This window comes from Vombatus ursinus, unplaced genomic scaffold, assembly GCF_900497805.2.
Source record: "Vombatus ursinus unplaced genomic scaffold, bare-nosed wombat genome assembly UNPS02014791.1, whole genome shotgun sequence".
Taxonomy (NCBI): domain Eukaryota; kingdom Metazoa; phylum Chordata; class Mammalia; order Diprotodontia; family Vombatidae; genus Vombatus; species Vombatus ursinus.
This window is the reverse complement of record NW_020954569.1, coordinates 25,261,918-25,280,518: the sequence shown is the minus strand read 5'-3', so window position 1 is coordinate 25,280,518 and position 18,601 is coordinate 25,261,918. Positions and strand designations below refer to the sequence as shown.

The 18,601-nt window shown below is 40.0% G+C and overlaps 1 protein-coding gene across 1 annotated transcript in view; it reads left to right on the top strand.

Annotated features, from left to right (window-relative positions):
* FBXL7 (F-box and leucine rich repeat protein 7) overlaps positions 1-15,018 on the top strand; it is a 482,247-nt gene extending 467,229 nt beyond the window's left edge. Inside the window, exons 3-4 of the mRNA XM_027869002.1 lie at positions 1,866-2,477; positions 11,682-15,018. Coding sequence (XP_027724803.1) covers positions 1,866-2,477; positions 11,682-12,418 — 1,349 coding nt within the window. The 3' untranslated portion in view covers positions 12,419-15,018. The remainder of the gene's footprint in view (positions 1-1,865; positions 2,478-11,681) is intronic.
* The last annotated feature ends 3,583 nt before the right edge of the window (positions 15,019-18,601 follow it).

Below are 18,601 nucleotides of genomic sequence, written 5' to 3'. Positions count from 1 at the left end.
TTTCTCGAGAAAGGGCACCCTCCGTCTGTCTAAAATGGCTCTGGTGGAAGAGTGCAAGTGTGTGCTCAGCAAAGAAAGATTATATAGCCCCTAACCCAACTCTTCCTCCCTAACCCCCTTCCTCTCAGCTCATTGGTACAAGCCTTGAGGCCACTATCTGTTCTCGGAAATTCTACCCCAGCACCAGAGAACAAAGACAGTTGCCTAGAGACAAGGAAAGGAGAGAGGTTTTTGCAAGAGCAAGTAATCAGTTTTGGGGGGGCAGTGTTATTCCTCCCTGCTATGTGCCTAAAAACAAGTTTGGGAAGGGGTGAGGGGTCTGGTAAAGTACAAGATGTGTTGAAAAGCGTGTTTCTTTACAAGGTCAAATGATTAACTCTTTGAGGAGGCTTCACTCCTGAGAGATCCTCAGAGATCATCTCTCACAATACAACATAGATAACGTTAATTTGAGGTTTTCTAAGTCCATATGAGACTGTAGGGATCAGTTTCTATTTGAGTTTGACATCACTGGATTAGATGACCGGCACTAATTTCCTTTCTGGCTGTAAATTTGTAGTTGATGTGTTTTGATTAGATGGAGGTCCTTAAAGTAAAATAATGTAAGAGGTAGATGGAGCTTTAAAGAATAAGTATCACATAGTGTTGTAGATAAATAAACTAAAGCTTTATCCATTATCACTCTCCATTACCCACTATCACTTTTCCCTAATCACATTACCTTTTTAAGAACAGCCACATTTCTTCATAGCCACCATGCAGCCCTCAGCCATTCTGAATCCATGGCGAAAAAAAGTAAATTTCACTTTATGATGGCATCTCAGTCATGTCCTATGCTCCTATCTCCATGGAAGATTAAACTTGTATGAAGTCACAAAACTTTCACTGCACACCAATTCCCACGTAAGAACCGATTCATTTTAGATTAAAGTGTTGTACTTTACTACCCTCAAGACTTTGACTTTATAGCAGATATCAGATGATCTTCATGTGTTATATGTATTCACTCTAATAGGAATACAACTCTTCAACACAATTAAATCCTTTTAATCAGCATGAGAGTTACGTAATCTATATATCATCCATAGCAAAGATGCAGTCTTAAACTGATTTTACCTTGTTGCAACTAACTTTTGAGCCGTCTCCCTGTTCCATTGTACATGAAATTTTAATATTGGCCTACCCAAAATATAAATAAAACTACTGCAAAACAATGATGTTTTACAAAAATAATGATGGTAGCTGACATTTATATGGCACTCTAGTCTACAGACTGTTTTTGTAAGTTAGTATATGTAATCCTCCCAACAACCCATGAGGGAGGCAGGGCAGGTGTTATTTCTACTTCACAGATTAGTCAGGCTTTGAGAGAGCCAGTATCTTACCCAATAGCCATAGGTGAAAGAGCAGAATTTCAATTCCAGAGCTTCTGACTTCTGTCTAATGTTCTGTCCCTGATAGCACAACTGTATTCTTAAACATATTCACTAATCTATAGCACTCCTTCCATTATCTATTAGTACCATTTAAAAAATTTTGTTATTTTGTGAAGTGGTCATTCAACAAGTATTTATTAAACATTTACTGTGTGCTAGGTGCTATGATAAGTGGTAGGGATACAAAGAAAGACAAAAATGGATGTGCTTACATTTTATTTCTCATTGCCATGATGCACTGAATGTGAATCAACCTAAAAGTAAGCAGTGATGCGTGTCAATCCATTCTTTGGGACTCCATATGTTTAAATCTTTAGCTTGCCTAACATTTGGACTGGACCAATGGATTAATGCTTAAAGAAACATGTGCCTGCCTCACAACTCCTAGTTACCCCTCTCATCTGATGGCTGTTTCACGTTCTTTTTCAGATTCCGACCTGAGCATGCGCACACTCAGCACCCCCAGCCCAGCCCTAATCTGTCCACAGAACTTGCATGGATTTCAGAATGGAAGAGGTTCATCCACCTCATCTTCCTCCATCACAGGGGAGACAGTGGCTATGGTCCACTCTCCCCCTCCAACCCGCCTCACCCATCCTCTCATCCGGCTAGCCTCAAAGCAGCAAAAAGAGCAGGCCCACATAGACCGCCTCCCAGACCACTCAATGATCCAGATATTTTCCTTCCTGCCCACCAATCAGCTGTGCCGCTGTGCTCGTGTATGCCGGAGATGGTACAACCTCGCTTGGGACCCCCGGCTCTGGAGGACTATTCGTTTGACTGGTGAGACCATCAATGTGGATCGGGCCCTCAAAGTATTAACTCGAAGGCTTTGTCAAGACACACCCAATGTATGTCTCATGTTGGAGACAGTGACTGTTAGTGGCTGCAGGCGGCTCACAGACAGAGGACTTTATACCATTGCCCAGTGTTGCCCAGAGCTGAGGCGACTAGAGGTTTCAGGCTGTTACAACATCTCCAATGAAGCTGTTTTTGATGTGGTGTCCCTCTGTCCCAACCTGGAGCACCTGGATGTTTCAGGTAACTGAAAATAACACCAATATTTCATTGATGCCATGGGAGGTACTCAGAAAGCCCTTCCTAAATAAACCCTAAAATTGGAAGGGAAGGGTGGATGGAGAATGAGTCTTACTTTCTGAGACAGTCAGCCTAAAGATAACAGTGGAATGTAGAATGGAACATCTCTGAGGACAGAGACTGTCTCACTTTTTATTTTTTTAACCATTGTATCTCCACTTCCCACCTCTGTCACAGACCTGGCACATAGTAGGGACTTTAAAAATGTTTGTTGGTTCATTGATTGATACCTACACAGGCATTCCCTTTTTCTCTAACCAGCTGTCAATTTCTTAAGGAAGAGATTGTAATTCAATTTTGTTGCTTATTTCCCCTCAATGAACTTCCTCCTTCCTAATTATTTCAAAATAGTTATAAGTACACAGACAGAAACCCACTGATAACTACCAATGACTATTATTTTCTGTTAGAAAACTTTCCCTTTATTCCCTGATGACTAAACTATCCTACCTGAACACAGACCCTCAGAGAACACATTTCCTATAATACGTTATTTTCCACTAAAGTGTGAAAAGTGATATGGTTAAAATGTGCATATTCAGCATCTCTTAGAGCAGAGAAGTAAAGGTGATTGAAAGTTAGGCCTATTCAGAAACAGGTCTGAATATTTCTTCATTTGACTTTTATATGCAAAAAGGTATTTAATAACAAAGCTGTCTAAATCAGTGAACTTATGATTAGATCCTAGAAGTATTACAATTAGAGACACTGTCCAGACAGACAATTTCTCTAAGACTCTATAGTTCTAACAGGGCTTTTCGAGGCTGTGAAGATGCTATGTTTTAAGGTAGGTGGGAGAATTGGAAGGAAGTTTGGCAGGAAGGAAATGAACACTCAAAAACAAGGCAAGTGAAGAAGACATGGCTTTTAGCAAAGACATCCAGCACAGGTGAGGATTTAGGTAAATTGTGAAGAATGTGCCCTTGAAAACAACCTCATCATTGCTACGATGTGAGCAGAACTTGAAACAACAGGTATAAGTTATGAGAGGGGACCCATTTTTGTTTAACAGTTAGTGCTAGCCTAAGATAAGCTGCCTTCCACAAAGGAGAGTAGTGAGCTCTGCATCACTGAGGTTTTTAAGTACACAATTTCTTAGAGATGTTATTTAAAGATCAGAAGATCATAGGATCATAGATTTAAAGTTGGAAAGGACCATCTGGTCCAAATCCCCTAATCTGCAAACGAGGAACTATGGTTTAGAGAAGTCAGATGACTTGCCCAGGTTCACAAAGCCAGTGTGTGTCAAAGGTACAACTTGAACTCAGATCTCTATCCAGTGTGCCATGCTTATGGAGGTTCATTATATTTGAGTAAGGGTTAGACTAAGACCCTTCAAATTCTAATATTCTATGTGTAGAAACCATTAGGCAACTAGGTTGAATGATGGATAGAGCCCTGGACCTGGAGTCAAAAAGATCTGAGTTTAAATTCAGCCTCAGACAGTTACTAGCCGAATGGCTCTGGGTAAATAATTCCCTTAATCTCTGTTCACCTTTCCTCATCTGTAAAATGAGAATAGTAATTGCACTGACCTCCCAGGGTTGCTATGAGGATCAAATAAGATAACATTTGTAAAAATCTTTGCAAACCTTAAAGTCCTATATAAGTGCTAGCTATTGTTGTTGTTATTGTTGTTACTATACTACTAGCAATAGTCCCAGAATTGGTGTGAAAATCAAATGAGATAACCTTTGTAAAGAGCTTTACAAACCTGGAAGTCTTAAATACGTGCTAACTATAATTATTGTTGTTACTACTGCTGCTGCTGCTGCTTCTAGTACTATTAGTAGTAGTAATAGGAGTAGTGTGTGTTCAGTCATTTCATTCATGCCCTATTTTTTTGTGATCTCATTTGGAGTTTTCTTTGCAAAGGTATTAGAGTGATTTGTCATTTCCTTCTCCAGCTTATTTTGCAGATGAGGAAACTGAGGCAAACAGGGTTAAGTGACCTGCCCAGGGTCACACAGCTAGTAAATGTCTGAGGCCGGATTTGAACTTAAATCTTCCCGACTCCAAGACCCAGGGTTCTATCCACTGTACCACTGTATCACCACTGTAGCTGCCCAAGTAGTAGTAGTAGTAGTCATTGTCATCATCATCGTCATCCCAAGATTGTTGTGAGGCCCTGGCACATAGTAAGTACTGTGTAAGTGTTAGTTACTCTATTACTACTACTACTACTACTACTACTACTACTACTACTACTACCAATTACTACTACACCATTACTACTGCTGCTGCAACTGTTGCTGCTACTACACAATTCCACAGTTGCTTACATGCACACATAGACTTGCATAGGACATGAGCTGAGGGTGCTGACAAACCTGAGACTCTTTGCCCTTGACCCTTCCTTTGAGAGAAAAGAAGTAGTAAACTATACTTACTACTAAGGGAAAGGAGAAGGGCCAATGGTAATCTGAGGCAAAGGAAGCAGCCTATAGTCTTTGCATTATTGTATACTCATTATTCCTCTTCCCTTCACCCTTGCCCCACTATTAGCAATTAAACATTCCAACATATCACTTTCTCTAAGATGCCTTCCAATCTAAAATGTTACAAATAGGTACATCTAAGATGTTCCTCTACATTTTGAGTATCTGGAGGATACCAACAAATCCATAAAGACAGACTTAAACATCACCAACCATGTACATTTTACATCTTTTGTGATAATTTATGTCTTCAATTCTGGTGTGAAAGAGAGACCCAATGAACCAGAAGAGTTTATTTCAAACAAATAGCACAGCTGTACTGATTCATTTCAAAGTCTCTCTGGAGATGAAGATTAAAGCCCAGAGGACCTCCTGAGCACCAGAAGCTAATCCCTTAGGACTAAATTGGTCTTTTCATCTCTTTCACATCCTAGGTGGGATGAATGGTTGAGAGGTTATCAGTAAGATATGTTAAGGATTTTATTGTAATTGAAAAGTATAAATGGTACCTTGAGGGATTTGAGAGAAAGAGACAGAGAGAGAGAGAGAGAGAGGGAGAGAGAAGACAAAACCCATTTTGATAGGTAAACAAACATAGCCAGGGGCTTGCTAGCGTCTTCAGTGACTAATACCACTAACAAAATCTGAGGCAATATCTGACTTCCTCAGTTCACTCTTTCCTTAGATGTAATGCATCTGTATTTTTTTTAACCTATAATAATGACAGGTCATTCTTTTACTCAGATTCTTTCCCTGGCTCATCTGGCTTCATGGCAGGGCCACATCAACTGCATTTTTGTCTGAGTACTGAATGTTCAGTTAGTCATGATTGGGAAGAAGCCGTTGGCATTGACAGAGTAGCAACATAAATACCTGTGAAGGTTTCTCTGAGAAGCTCTGGAAGAAGAAAAGCTCTGGAAACAGAGGCAGGACAATTCAATGAGAAGAATGTTATACTATAGAGGACCTGGATTTTAGTCCCATTTCTACTGCTACAAGCTCTAATCTTGGACAAGTCATTTAATTTCTCTGAGCCTTTTTTTTTCATTTGTTGGAGGGCTGAACTGATGGCCTCTGTGTCCCTTTCAGTTTGAAAGTTCCCTGATTCTCCATACTGTTATCCCTACAGTATTTATATGTATGTGGATATGTAGATATGTGTATATATACATACATACATATATTATATATAATATGCATATATTATATATAACATATATATATGTAGATATATAAAATAAGTTAGATGTTGATCCTGAGAATCCTGTCTCTGCTTAGAAATGCTCCTAAAGGCAATAAAATCGAAGATGCATGGAGTAGGAGGGGACTTTAAAATTCTGGCACAGAGTACCAACCCTGGTTGTGCTGGGGAAACACATTCCTGGCTCTTCTGGGTTGGCTGGCTAATTTTTTCTTGGCAGCTCAGCCACCAGACGCTCAAACCATTACCTGGCAGTCTCCTCAAGGCCTCCAAAGGCTGCTGCTGCTGGTGACTCCACTTCATATATTGTCAGTTCTGGTGGGATCTGGAAGCTCAATTAAAGTATACCAGAGAGGAAGACAAAAATCAGAGAGGCTTCTCTAGCCTACTGATACCTTTAGAGTTTGGGGACAGTGTTCTGCAGATGTGACCCTTCCCAACTCAGCTTATAATGAGTCATCTAATTTGGGATCACACAATCTTCCTCCCCATCATAAGCATTATCCTCATTGAGTAATGAGTAAATTGACTAATTTGACTAGTTGAGAAAAAATACTCATTAATAAGATCAATCAATCAATAAACACATAGTAAGCACTTACTATGTAGCAGGCACTGTGCTAAATGCTGGAGATACAAAAAAGAGGCAAAAAATAGCCCCTGCCCTCATGGAGCTTACAGTCTAATGGAGGAGACAACACACAAGCAAATATATACAAAGCAAGCTCTATATAGAATAAAAAGGAAATAATTAACAGAAGGAATTCACTAGATAATGGCTAGGTCGCACTTTGACCTTTTTGAAAGACATATCATGAAAATACCAGGTAAAACTGCCATAGTTAAAGATTGGGACATCTATGTGGAATAGTGGAGAGTAAATTGGACATGGAGTCAGGAAGACCTGAATTCAAATTTTGCATCAGGCACTTACTAGCTGTATGACCCTGGGCTAGTCATTTAACTGCTCCCATGTCCAGTTTCCTTATCTGTAAAATAAGGATGCTAGTACCTATTTCACAGGGTGATTATAAGAATCAAATCAAATGATATATGTAAAGTGCTTTGCAAATCTTGAAGTACTATAAAAATGCTGGATACCATTCACTCTGAGGATTTGAATTCTCACAGATGTGGGTACTTCTTCCTCCTAGACAGACTGTAATCCTTCTTTGCCTTTTTAAATCCTTCTCAAACTTAGCTAGACCTCACCAAGAAGACACAGTCTGGTACTGACCATATCGAGGCCTTTCCCACTTAGTAGGATTACAGGAGCTTTCATTTTGCCTACATAACTTTAGTAAACCAAGGTATAGTACTATGCCTAGATTAATTATAATAATAATAGCATTATTATTATAGCACCTACAATTGCTAGATATGCTAAGCACTTTACAAGTATTATCTCTTTTGATCCTTACAACAACCCTGGAAGGAAGGTACTATTATTTTCCCCATTTAACAGTTTAGGAAAATGAAGTAAACAGAAGTTAAGTGACTTACCCAGAGTCACACAGCTAGTAAGTGTCTGAGGTCAGATTTAAATTCAGGTCTCCCTGACTCCAGGTCCAGTGCTCTATCTGATGCACCCCTAGACACCTCTAAATAAGATAAAGCAGGACATTAGTGGAAGATTTTGTTGGTTAATAGACAATATCAATGGTTCCGAGAGGAAGTCTGGTCTCAAAATCAGGGGGAACTGAGTTCAAGTCTCACCTGTGATGCATATTGGCTGCTGGATCCTATAGACACAACCCCTGGCATAGTGTATGGCACATAATCAGTGCATAATAAATATTTGTTGGTTGATTGATTGATTGATTGATTCGACAAGTCACTTAAATAAGAAGCAAAGCAGGTGTTACCCTGCATTGGTAAAGGAAGCTTCCTCACTGGGAGTTTCCTATGCTAATAAAATCACAACTATGGTTTAAAAAAAAAAAGTTTCAGTAATAATTATTCAGTGTTGGTGATCTAATTCCTCCAATAAGATGATCTTCATATGCAAAAAAAAAAAAAAATTAAGAGCTATCTTAGAATTAGCTTTGAATCCTGCCTCGGAAGTTCTCTGTCTGGGAAGACAAAGAGCAAGTCTTCTCAGTCCCTTTGAGCCTCAGCTCCCTCATCTGTAAAATGGTAGTGGCACAGACTTCATCTGATTGTTGTGACAATCAAGTGAAATAAGGCATGTAAAATACTTTGTAAATCTTAAGGCCGTGTAGAAATGGCAGCTAATGTTACTATTTGTGATTTCGTTGATGTGCGGAACTCCTGGTATGGAAATGCCCTGCGCTGATCTGATCCAAATGGAAAAATTATCTGCGGCTCAGAGAGGGTCTCCTAGGACACTGGGAAGTTAAAACATGACGTGGTCATACTACCAATATATAGGCAGAATTTGAACCTTCGCCATCCTGACTCCAGTAATAATAGCTAGCATTTATATAGCGCTTTAAGGTTGGCTCTTATTATCCCCATTTTACAGATGAAGAAATTAAGGCAGACAGATTTAGTGACTTGCCCAGAGTCATATAACTACTAAATGGCTGAGGCCAGATTGGACCTCAGGGCTTCCTAACTCCAGATCCAGGGCTCTATCCACTATACCACCCAGCTGCCTCTATCATATAAACTGGCCTCCATTGCACAAGCTGCCTTTCACATTATTATCATCATCATCATTTTTTTTGTCAATTCAAGCGCATTTAAAATAAGTGGCTATTTTACTTAAATTTGATATCCACATTGATAGTCTCAAACTACAATATTACAATCCTATTCAGGAAACAGGATCTCTAATTCAAAGACTAGAACACAGCCCCATTGCTGAAAGAGTCAGGCAGACATTCCTAATAATGGAGGCAGCCACAGGTACTGTGGATAGGTACTGCCATGCCTAGAGTTGGGAGGACTTGAATTCAAATCTGACCTCAAACACCTATAAGTTGTGCAACCCTGGGGCAAATCACTTAACTTCTCTTTGCCTCAGTTTCTTCATCTGTAAAATAAGGATAATAATAGCACCTTTCTTTCAGGGTTGTTGTAAGGATCAAATGAGATAATAATTGTAAAGCACTTAGCACAGTGCCTGACATACAGTAAGTACTATATAAAAGTGAGGGGGAGAAGGAGGAAGAGGATGCCCTTAAAGCCATTAGTCAGGCTTTGCAGAGAGATCCTTTTTGCATTCTTAAGGAGGAAATAGGTTCCCACTAATGAGAGGAAGCTGAATTTAATAGTATTTTAGCAGCAACTTGAACAGAAATAAACCATGAATCAATAATGGGCACAAACCTCACTAATTTGTTCAACCTAAATATAAATATTGCTTTCCCTCCCTCCCCTCCATCAGCCAATTAATCTAAGCCAATTTGGTTTTTTGTTTTGCTTTGTTTTCTTTCTAAATGGGTACCTAATGAATCCATTTGAACCCGAACTGAACCTATCTCTTTTTCTCAAACTATTACACAGGAATAAATCCAGAACAGCATTGTATTCACTGAACTCAATGAACTATCATTCATTTTGGGTTCTTCTTTTTCGTATAGAGGTGTACATTTCCCCCCCACCAAACACTGTGGTTTTCTGAAGTGTAACAGATATTTTGCTGCAGATGGGGCTAGTAGAATTCAAAAGAAAGAAAATCAAAGCTCATATTGATAGCTCAGGGGCTAAAGCTCTTGGGTAATACAGAGAGATAGGCTGTCCTTGCCTTATTTCTAGCACCAACCGGAGGCCTCTATTTAGATAGACTGTGTGTGTTCCATCCCCATCCCAACCTTCCTGGCCCCACCCCAGGCTTCCAGTAGGTGTTGTACAAAGCCTAAAGAAGAAAGGAAAGACAAAGTTTTAAGGTGTGCTCCTCCCTCTCCAAACACAGAAATGATCCTGGATCTTTAGAGCAGGCCTGGGAGCGTTTAATGTGTGAAACATCTCTATTCTCCCAGGCTGGGTGGTTTTTTCCCTCCCTGTAACCTCTTGACATGGATGACTAGTTTTTTGACCTCCTTACTTCTAGGTAGGAGACAGTCCTAACTAGGACTTCTGAGCAGTCAGTCCCCCAGGAAGTGGGAGGAAACCCCTTCAGAGTGTTCACACTGCTCAGAAACTATGAAGGGCTATGCTCTGTGGTGCTACCCTGACCTTGGGGGCCTGCACAGATAGGAGACATAAGCGTATCCAAGAGAACTGCATGGTAACAGAGAAGAATAAATGTAACAACAAATGCTTGCCATCAGAGAGACTATCAAACTGAATAGGTGAGGAGAAAATGAAGATTTTTGAAGGGTTTGGTTTCTTTTTTTTTTTTTTTTTGGAAGGAGAAATATGCTGGAGATAAAAGATACTGGTTGCTAAGAAAATGTTTCATGTTTAGGTACATACTAATTTTATTCTGTTCATTCTTTGGGTACTCAAAATATTACAGCATAAAATAGAGAAGGATAAAAGCAAGCTTTCTTTTTACTTGCTATAAGTAAGATTCTATCTTTATTTATCCTCTCTATCATACTAATACGGGAAGGAGCTATGATTTCGTCAGTGCAGAGAACTCCTTTTACGGGAATTCTCTCTACCAAATGCCAATCCCAACTACATAAGTAATAACAACACCTTACATCTATAGTGCCTTAAGGTTTGCAAAACACTTTATGTGCATTATCTCATTTGATTCTTACAATATCACTGTGAGTCAGGGATAGTATACCCATTTCTTTAATATCTGAAGAAACTGAGGCCCAGAAAGTTTAAAGGACTTGTCCTGGGTCACACAATACTAAGTGTCAGAAGTCCTATTTGAACCCACATTTTCTTCACTCAAAGTCTAGCATAGTTTTCCCTACTCCAGCCTCTGATAGTCCCATGTAATACTATTTGGTTTTTTCCTTAGTGGAGGGAGTCAGATAGAGAACTACTCCTATTCTCATCATCTGTGCACTAGATAGGCATTTTGGTTTCATCCTTCTCTGAAGCACAGTAAATTGGACTTGGACTTAGAAAGACCTGGGTTCAACTTGCCTTAGACATTTACTGGCTGTGGAAGTGTGATTCTGTGTATATCGCTTAACCTCTCTGTGCCTCAGTTTCCTCACCCATAAACAAAGGTATTGGACTCAATGCCCTTTAAAATTCCTTCCAGCTGTAAGTCTACGAGTGTCTGATCTTAAGAGTGGGAAGTACCCACATACGTTTGCCATACTATCGTATGAAATGCACTAAGCATAGTTACATAGGACGTGAAGCCCTTATAACCAGGTAGGTCAAGATGACTATGAATACAGTAAATGCTTCTTCTTCTTCTTCCTCCATCTTCTGAATTAAAAAAAATTGGGACCATAAAGAAGACCACAGTTGGCATTTGGAAAAGTCTTGGTGGTTGAAGGGAAGAGGTGGATGTCCCCTCATTCCCCCCAATCCCTCCCCTGTTCGACTATCAATGACAGAACTGGTGTCATGGGGGAGAGATACCATGTCAGTTTGATGTTATAATTTTTTTTTCTCTCTGAATAGGATGCTCTAAAGTTACTTGCATCAGTCTGACCCGGGAAGCCTCTATCAAGCTGTCCCCTTTACATGGCAAACAGATTTCCATCCGCTACTTGGATATGACAGACTGCTTTGTGCTGGAGGATGAGGGTCTGCACACCATCGCGGCCCATTGCACACAACTGACCCATCTGTACCTGCGCCGCTGTGTGCGCATCACTGACGAGGGCCTGCGCTACCTGATGATCTACTGCACCTCTATCAAGGAGCTGAGTGTAAGCGACTGCCGTTTTGTCAGTGACTTTGGCCTGCGGGAGATCGCCAAGCTGGAATCCCGCCTGCGCTATCTCAGCATCGCCCACTGCGGCCGGGTCACGGATGTGGGCATCCGTTATATCGCCAAGTACTGCGGCAAACTGCGCTACCTCAACGCGCGGGGCTGCGAGGGCATCACGGACCACGGTGTGGAATACCTGGCCAAAAATTGCACAAAACTCAAGTCTCTGGACATTGGAAAGTGCCCTTTGGTTTCAGACACTGGCCTGGAATGCCTGGCCCTTAACTGCTTCAATCTGAAGCGCCTGAGCCTAAAGTCCTGTGAGAGCATCACAGGACAGGGCCTACAGATCGTAGCCGCCAACTGCTTCGACCTGCAGATGCTGAATGTGCAGGACTGTGAGGTGTCCGTGGAGGCTCTGCGGTTTGTGAAACGCCATTGCAAGCGCTGTATTATAGAGCACACCAACCCTGCCTTCTTTTGAATGGACAGCCTCTATCTATGATCTCTTTTATAAAAATCAAAAACAAAACAAAACAAACAACAAAAAATTTTGTTTTATTTTTAACCAAAAAAATGTTAAAGGCAGTATATGTAAGCACATGCCACTCTCATTTGCAATAGCTGTTTGTTCTTTTGGGGGGTTTTTTATGCTTTGAAGCTCTTGGGAATCAGCTTTTGATTATTTGTTATGATCTACATGAGGTCAAAGAAAACAAAAGTAAGCCTGTTTCTACTGGAGCTTTTACCTTCTTGTTTCCGGCTGGGTTATTGTAGGTGGTGTCCTTCAGAGGGCCTCAGAAGGCCAGTCATAATGCTACTGGGAATCCCCAAGGAAGTACTAACCTTATGTTCCCAAGAGTGCCTCCATTTGGCCCAAAGGCCCAAATTCCACACTTGTTTTGAGTGATATATGTTCCCTAGTCGTACAAACTAATGTGAATACCAAACAATCTTGGGAAATGGATCAGTAGCACTTTACCAAGTGCTTTCCATACTCTTCTTTGAAGATTATTCACTCCTCACAAACACCCTAGCATTCTGGGTCTCTGTACTCATGCCCATTTTAGAATAGTGGACACGAGAAAATGGTGTCGCCGTTGTTGTTCTTTTAAACCTAATGTGATTTTCCCTGAGTCACCCAGGAAATCTTCCTCCTCTGAATGTCACACATCTTCTTTATGCACTGAGCCATTCTATTAGGCTATTCTAGGAAGGATATTCCGAGGTGCTGTTCTCAGTGTCAAAATTTCCTACTTGTCTCTCTCCCTCATCTGAATGATCCCAATGTGTGCTGCTGGAATCTATTTCCTATCATGCCTGTGCTCTGTTGTTTGTAATGCTTTGTGAGCAAGATCAAGAGGCAGCACTAACAGGGAGGGTCTATGTATCTGAAGATGAGATTAGAGAAATCAGTTCCTGACGGATGCTGAGCAGAGATCCTTTAGTCTGTCCTTGATATAAAAGAATATCATCCTTCCTAAGCCTTTGCTAACAGGGGGAAATACCCTTGCAATTTTTAATTAAGAAATGATGCCCAAATGGGCACACCCTTTCACTCCCCAAAGTATTTTTTTTTCCTCAGTCCACATGTGTCAGACACATCTGTACTCCAGCTGTGAGAGGACTAACCAGATTTCCCTTTTGTCATTCAGACTTCTGTTTTCCTTTTTCATTTATTTGCTCCTTTATGCACCCAGACTTCATTGTATGTATGAAGTCTTTTGGGTTGGGCTCTTAAGTGTTTAATTGGGCACAATGTCACCTTGTGTGCATATTTCCATAGCTACATGCATATTCCATTTCAAAGGATGGGTAGCCAACTTCCACATTTGTAATGGTGCGATCTATGAAAATGGCATGCATATAAACAAGGGAACACATCAATAAGATTTAGACTCTGGCCCACCAACCATGTCAACCATTCTCTGGAAATAAATACATACCTATGCACACATGATTGCTGAACAGGAAGTTACAACTTTGTAGTGGAGTGGGTGTTTGCCAGTTACATTTGCATAAAATCAATAAGCCGGCTGGAAAAAAAATTTCCATTGCCTTTCTATTTGAAGTTCATTCCCTGATTCCAACTTGCTTCCAAATCCTCCCTCATAGCCTCCCACCCTTAATCATTCACTTCTGAAAACTGTTCTTCTACTTCCACCCAAAAGATTTTGCATCCAAATCCAGGGCCTCTAGACCTCCAAGCCAAGCATGCTGAATTTGTTTTCAGAGCAGGCCTATACAACGATTGACAACGACTTCGAGTCAGAGGCCCCAGTGCTGTACGTGTGTGGAAAGAAGGAGTTGAAATAGGGAATCATCTGCCCAGTCTGGTTCTCATAATGAAACAGTAGCTTGCTTTCCAGACAACATCATTAGCATCACTGATGTAGCATTCAAAACCATGTACAAAGAGGGAAAAAATGCATGATGTGGCCAGAAATACCACTTAGAAACACTCACATAGCTTATAAATGTGTGCAAGACCTGAGGCAGCATTCTACATGCAATTTGTGTCCCTCGACTAAGGTTTTCTTCAGAATCATGGAGAATGTTCCCTCATCCTGGGTGATATGGTCTCTCAGGTGAGCTTGTTAAGATTCCCTTAAGTGAAAGAATGAAAGAAGAGAGCATCCTCTCGTGTGCCTGAGACCATTGGCTACTCTGTGGCTAAATGATTAAAAACCTATACTCTTGCCATTTAATAGTGTCAAATTTACTGCTTTCTGCATATCTGACAAGGCCAACTCTTCACAAAGAGTGTACAGCATATCTCTGCTTCATTCAGTGCCTAACTTTGCCCCCAGACTTCTCTTCATGATGTTCCACAGGGAGTTCAAGGAGTTTGAATGTTTGGAGGAGGTAACTGGAAATTGGGTTCAGCAAGTTTTTTAAGGGACCAAACAAAAGGCCTCACTAGCAAATTTGACTATTTTAAAATGTTGCTTCCTTCCTGGCTATGCTAAATTGAATGCTCTTCTTTAAAAAAAAAATTCTAGTGTTGGAATCACTGCGTGCTGTATGATTCTCTAGAAAGCCATTGATTTACTACCATCAAGAAATAAAGCAATATGTCAGTAATCATCTCAGCCTCACTTTTTGCCATCCTAACTACAGAAGGACACTGCAGTGGGAACAGGGAGAATGGAATCGATCAAAGTTGCCTCTCAAACTGAGCAGCACAGCCTGAGTCAATTCCATGATGGGAGCCAGGAATAGGGATGGTCCCTCTGATGCCTGCAGTATATGGTTTTGTTATTTGTCAGTGATGTTGGCTTCAAATTAGCAGGTAAATGGAAAAGCATTCACTTCACAGGTAGTGAATTCATGCCTTCATATTTGTTCCAACCTTTGAAGGAACCTTCAAAATTGTTATGCTGTGTCTGTTGCTATAAATAAAGACAGAGGGCCTCAGACCATGAGGACCCATAGGTCACTATAGAAACAAAATCAAATGGGAACAGTTCCTAAGAGTAAGAAGAAGACTGGAAAAACCTAAGGTGGAAATTTTTTAAGACATAAATCTCCATGAGACCCAAAAAATCAATTCTGAAGGAGGAAAGAGTAATATGTGAGTAGCAAACTTGATCTTAAACAGCACAAAGGATACAAGGGTGATTGTTTTTAAGATGTTTTAGATGTCCTTCGCCTCCTTTTCAGCCAATAAACTGTTTTTTAAAAATCTCAAAAAGGCCAGTAATATTACTTGTCTCGTGCTTTTAATTTGACACCACACTTCTTTCCCTCAATTTCCACCTGGATCCCAAAGAGATAAAGAGGTAAAGCAAAAGATGATCACTTCAGAGGTCCACACATTCATACTCAGACCAATGTTCAAAACTTTAAAGGAACTTTCAAAAAGGTTTTTATCCAAAAAGCACCCTGCATGATACTCAGTATAAAGCCACTGCTTTCCTTTCTTGTTTATTACTTGAAATGATTGTATATTTTGACAGGGGGAAAAAGAGTGGAGCAGAACCACTCACCTTCCTTTGATTAGCCTCCAAATCCACATGTTAAAGCCAAACTGAGGCATTCTCCCAATAAGTGGCAATCGTTATTAGTGAGTGGAAAAAAATGAAACTGCTGATTTGGAAAAATGCCGAACAGGCAAAATGGGAGGAAAGGAGACTAAAAGAAGAGTTTCAAGAATCAGGAGAAAATTGCAGTGAAAATAGTCATACAGAAAATAAATGAGATTAAAAGGCCTCATGTTGATTGCCATCTTTGACTGATACTCCTTCCCCATCCATGTTTCTCCAAGTGCACTGTCTGGGAGATCTCAGCATCCAACCTTTGGTCCAGGTAAGGGTTTTTGTTTTGAACAAAAACTTCTTTTACCCAATTAGAACACAAGGGTTAACTGACTAGTTGGCCAGTCAGGCCAAACTACCTGCCTACTACTACTCTTAAATTGTGTTCATAATTAGTCATTGCATCAAATGTATGGAGACTTCACTCACTTAGCTTTCTGATCTATTGATCAGCTCTTGAAAAAAAATGTGGATATTCCTGCACTAGATAAATTCCTCTATTACCTTACCAGTACCAGATCAGTCTACACATATCCAACTATCTCAATATATAGAAAACTGTTCAAAGTAACAAACACAATAGAACCATATTTGTGTACCTTGTGAACTTGCTTGGAAAATTTATCCTTGTTTCTTCTACCATAGCAACATAAAGGACCTGATATCCAGAACCTGAACAATTTTGATTCCATTTAATTCTAACACCCCATCTGTTTAAAACAATCTTTCTTTCTAGTGGCATGGTTCTCTAGAATAAGGAAACATTCTAAGATGATAAACTTTCGCTGGAATTCCCCAAAACAAAATTTCTTTGTAAAACTTTTCGAATTGTTGTTGCTCAGTTGTATCAGTCGTGTCTGACTCTTTGTGAACCTATTTGTTTGTTTGTTTTGGAAAAGATACCAGAGTGGTTTACCATTTCCTTCTTCATCTCATTTTACAGATGAAGAAACTGAGGCAAACAGGATTAAGTGACTTGCCCAGGATCACTTAAGCTAGCCAGTGTCTGAGGCCTGATTTGAACTCAAGATGAGTTTTCCTGACTCGAGGCCCGTTGCTTTCTGCACTGCGCCACCTAGCTGCCCTAAAACTTTCCAAATTACTCATAAAATAAATAAATAAATAAATTAAGACAGGTTCTCCCCATCTCACCCAGTCCGAAAGTGCAGTAGCAACTCACCAGTGCAGTTAGCTTGAATCCCAAGCAACTCACCCTTTCTCAGGGGCTCACCACCTTGATGCTGGATTTGGTAATAGCATATCCTACTGCAACTCAGGACTCCAAAGCAGCTCAAAAGATCATCGAGCCTTAGCCTCCCATTAGCTGAGATTACAGAAGTGCACCCCCATCCCCTGAAAAATTACCCTCAAGCAGCAGTTTATTTCCATACAGTGCTTGTAATAATGGCCCTAAACAAATTCCAAAGATGAGCCACTTGAAATCACAACTCAAGGTCAAAGCTTCTGTTCACACAGATTTAATGTGGTGAGCCCTAAACAAACAAAACCAGTGGTAATATAAATTAAGACTGATGTTCAGTGTTTTGGTATTTAATAAATGTGCATTAGTTAATTTCTGAAATCAGTCATCCATGGACTTACTAAAAGGTGGCTGTTTGGTGCCACACAAAATGGTGGGCTTGGAGTGTTTGAACATACAGACTCTGGGCATTGTTTTCACTAGCTTATATAAATCTTTAGTGAAAGATACTGGATGTGCCTGAAAAGATTGACTGAAATGGCTGGTGAATGTGAAGAATGTGAGGTTTAGAGGCAGTGACCTGGATTTGAATCTTGACTGTGCTATTTATAACCTGTGTGACACTGGTGCAAGTTACTTTACTTTCTCAGTTTCCTTGTCACTAAAATGAGGGGGTTAGAATAGATGACCCCTAAAGTTATGTCTAGATAGATTTATATGAGAGAGAGAGAGAGAGAGAGAGAGAGAGAGAGAGAGAGAGAGAGAGAGAGAGAGAGAGAGAGAGAGAGAGAGAGAGAAAGAGAGAAAGAGAGAAAGAAAGAAAGAAAGAAAGAAAGAAAGAAAGAAAGAAAGAAAGAAAGAAAGAAAGAAAGAAAGAAAGAAGGAAGGAAGGAAATTGCCTAATGAGTAGACTCAGTAGGAGGTTTATTAAGGATGCAAATGTGAATTCATCTGGCACTCTTGATAAATCTAGGAAACAAACAATGAAACCCTTTAGTAATTATTTAAAACCACCATGATACCCTAACCAAGAAAGTCTGAAAGATTAATTCCCACTTGGTTAAACTTCTCAAATTAGGCCACCAATCCTAATCCTGCTTAAAACCAAAGTAATTTCTAATGGTTTCCTTTAGCTCTAAATTGGTATACCACCTTCTACTACACCCTCAACCCCACTCCCTTTCCTTCCAAATTGTGCTAGACACTAAACAATTTAAATAAATTATAGTTTTTCCTTTAAGGATATTTAACTTTCAATTTTAAACAAACATATCAAGGCCTTTTTAGTTTTGGAGGAAGCAGATAAAGGGACAAAGTTACTAAGGCTGATAAATAGCCTTACCAATTTTATTACAAAGGCTTTTCCTTTGGAGATGGGAGCCAAAGTAGAAATAATTACCTTTATACAATTTTGCATTTTTCATAGTTT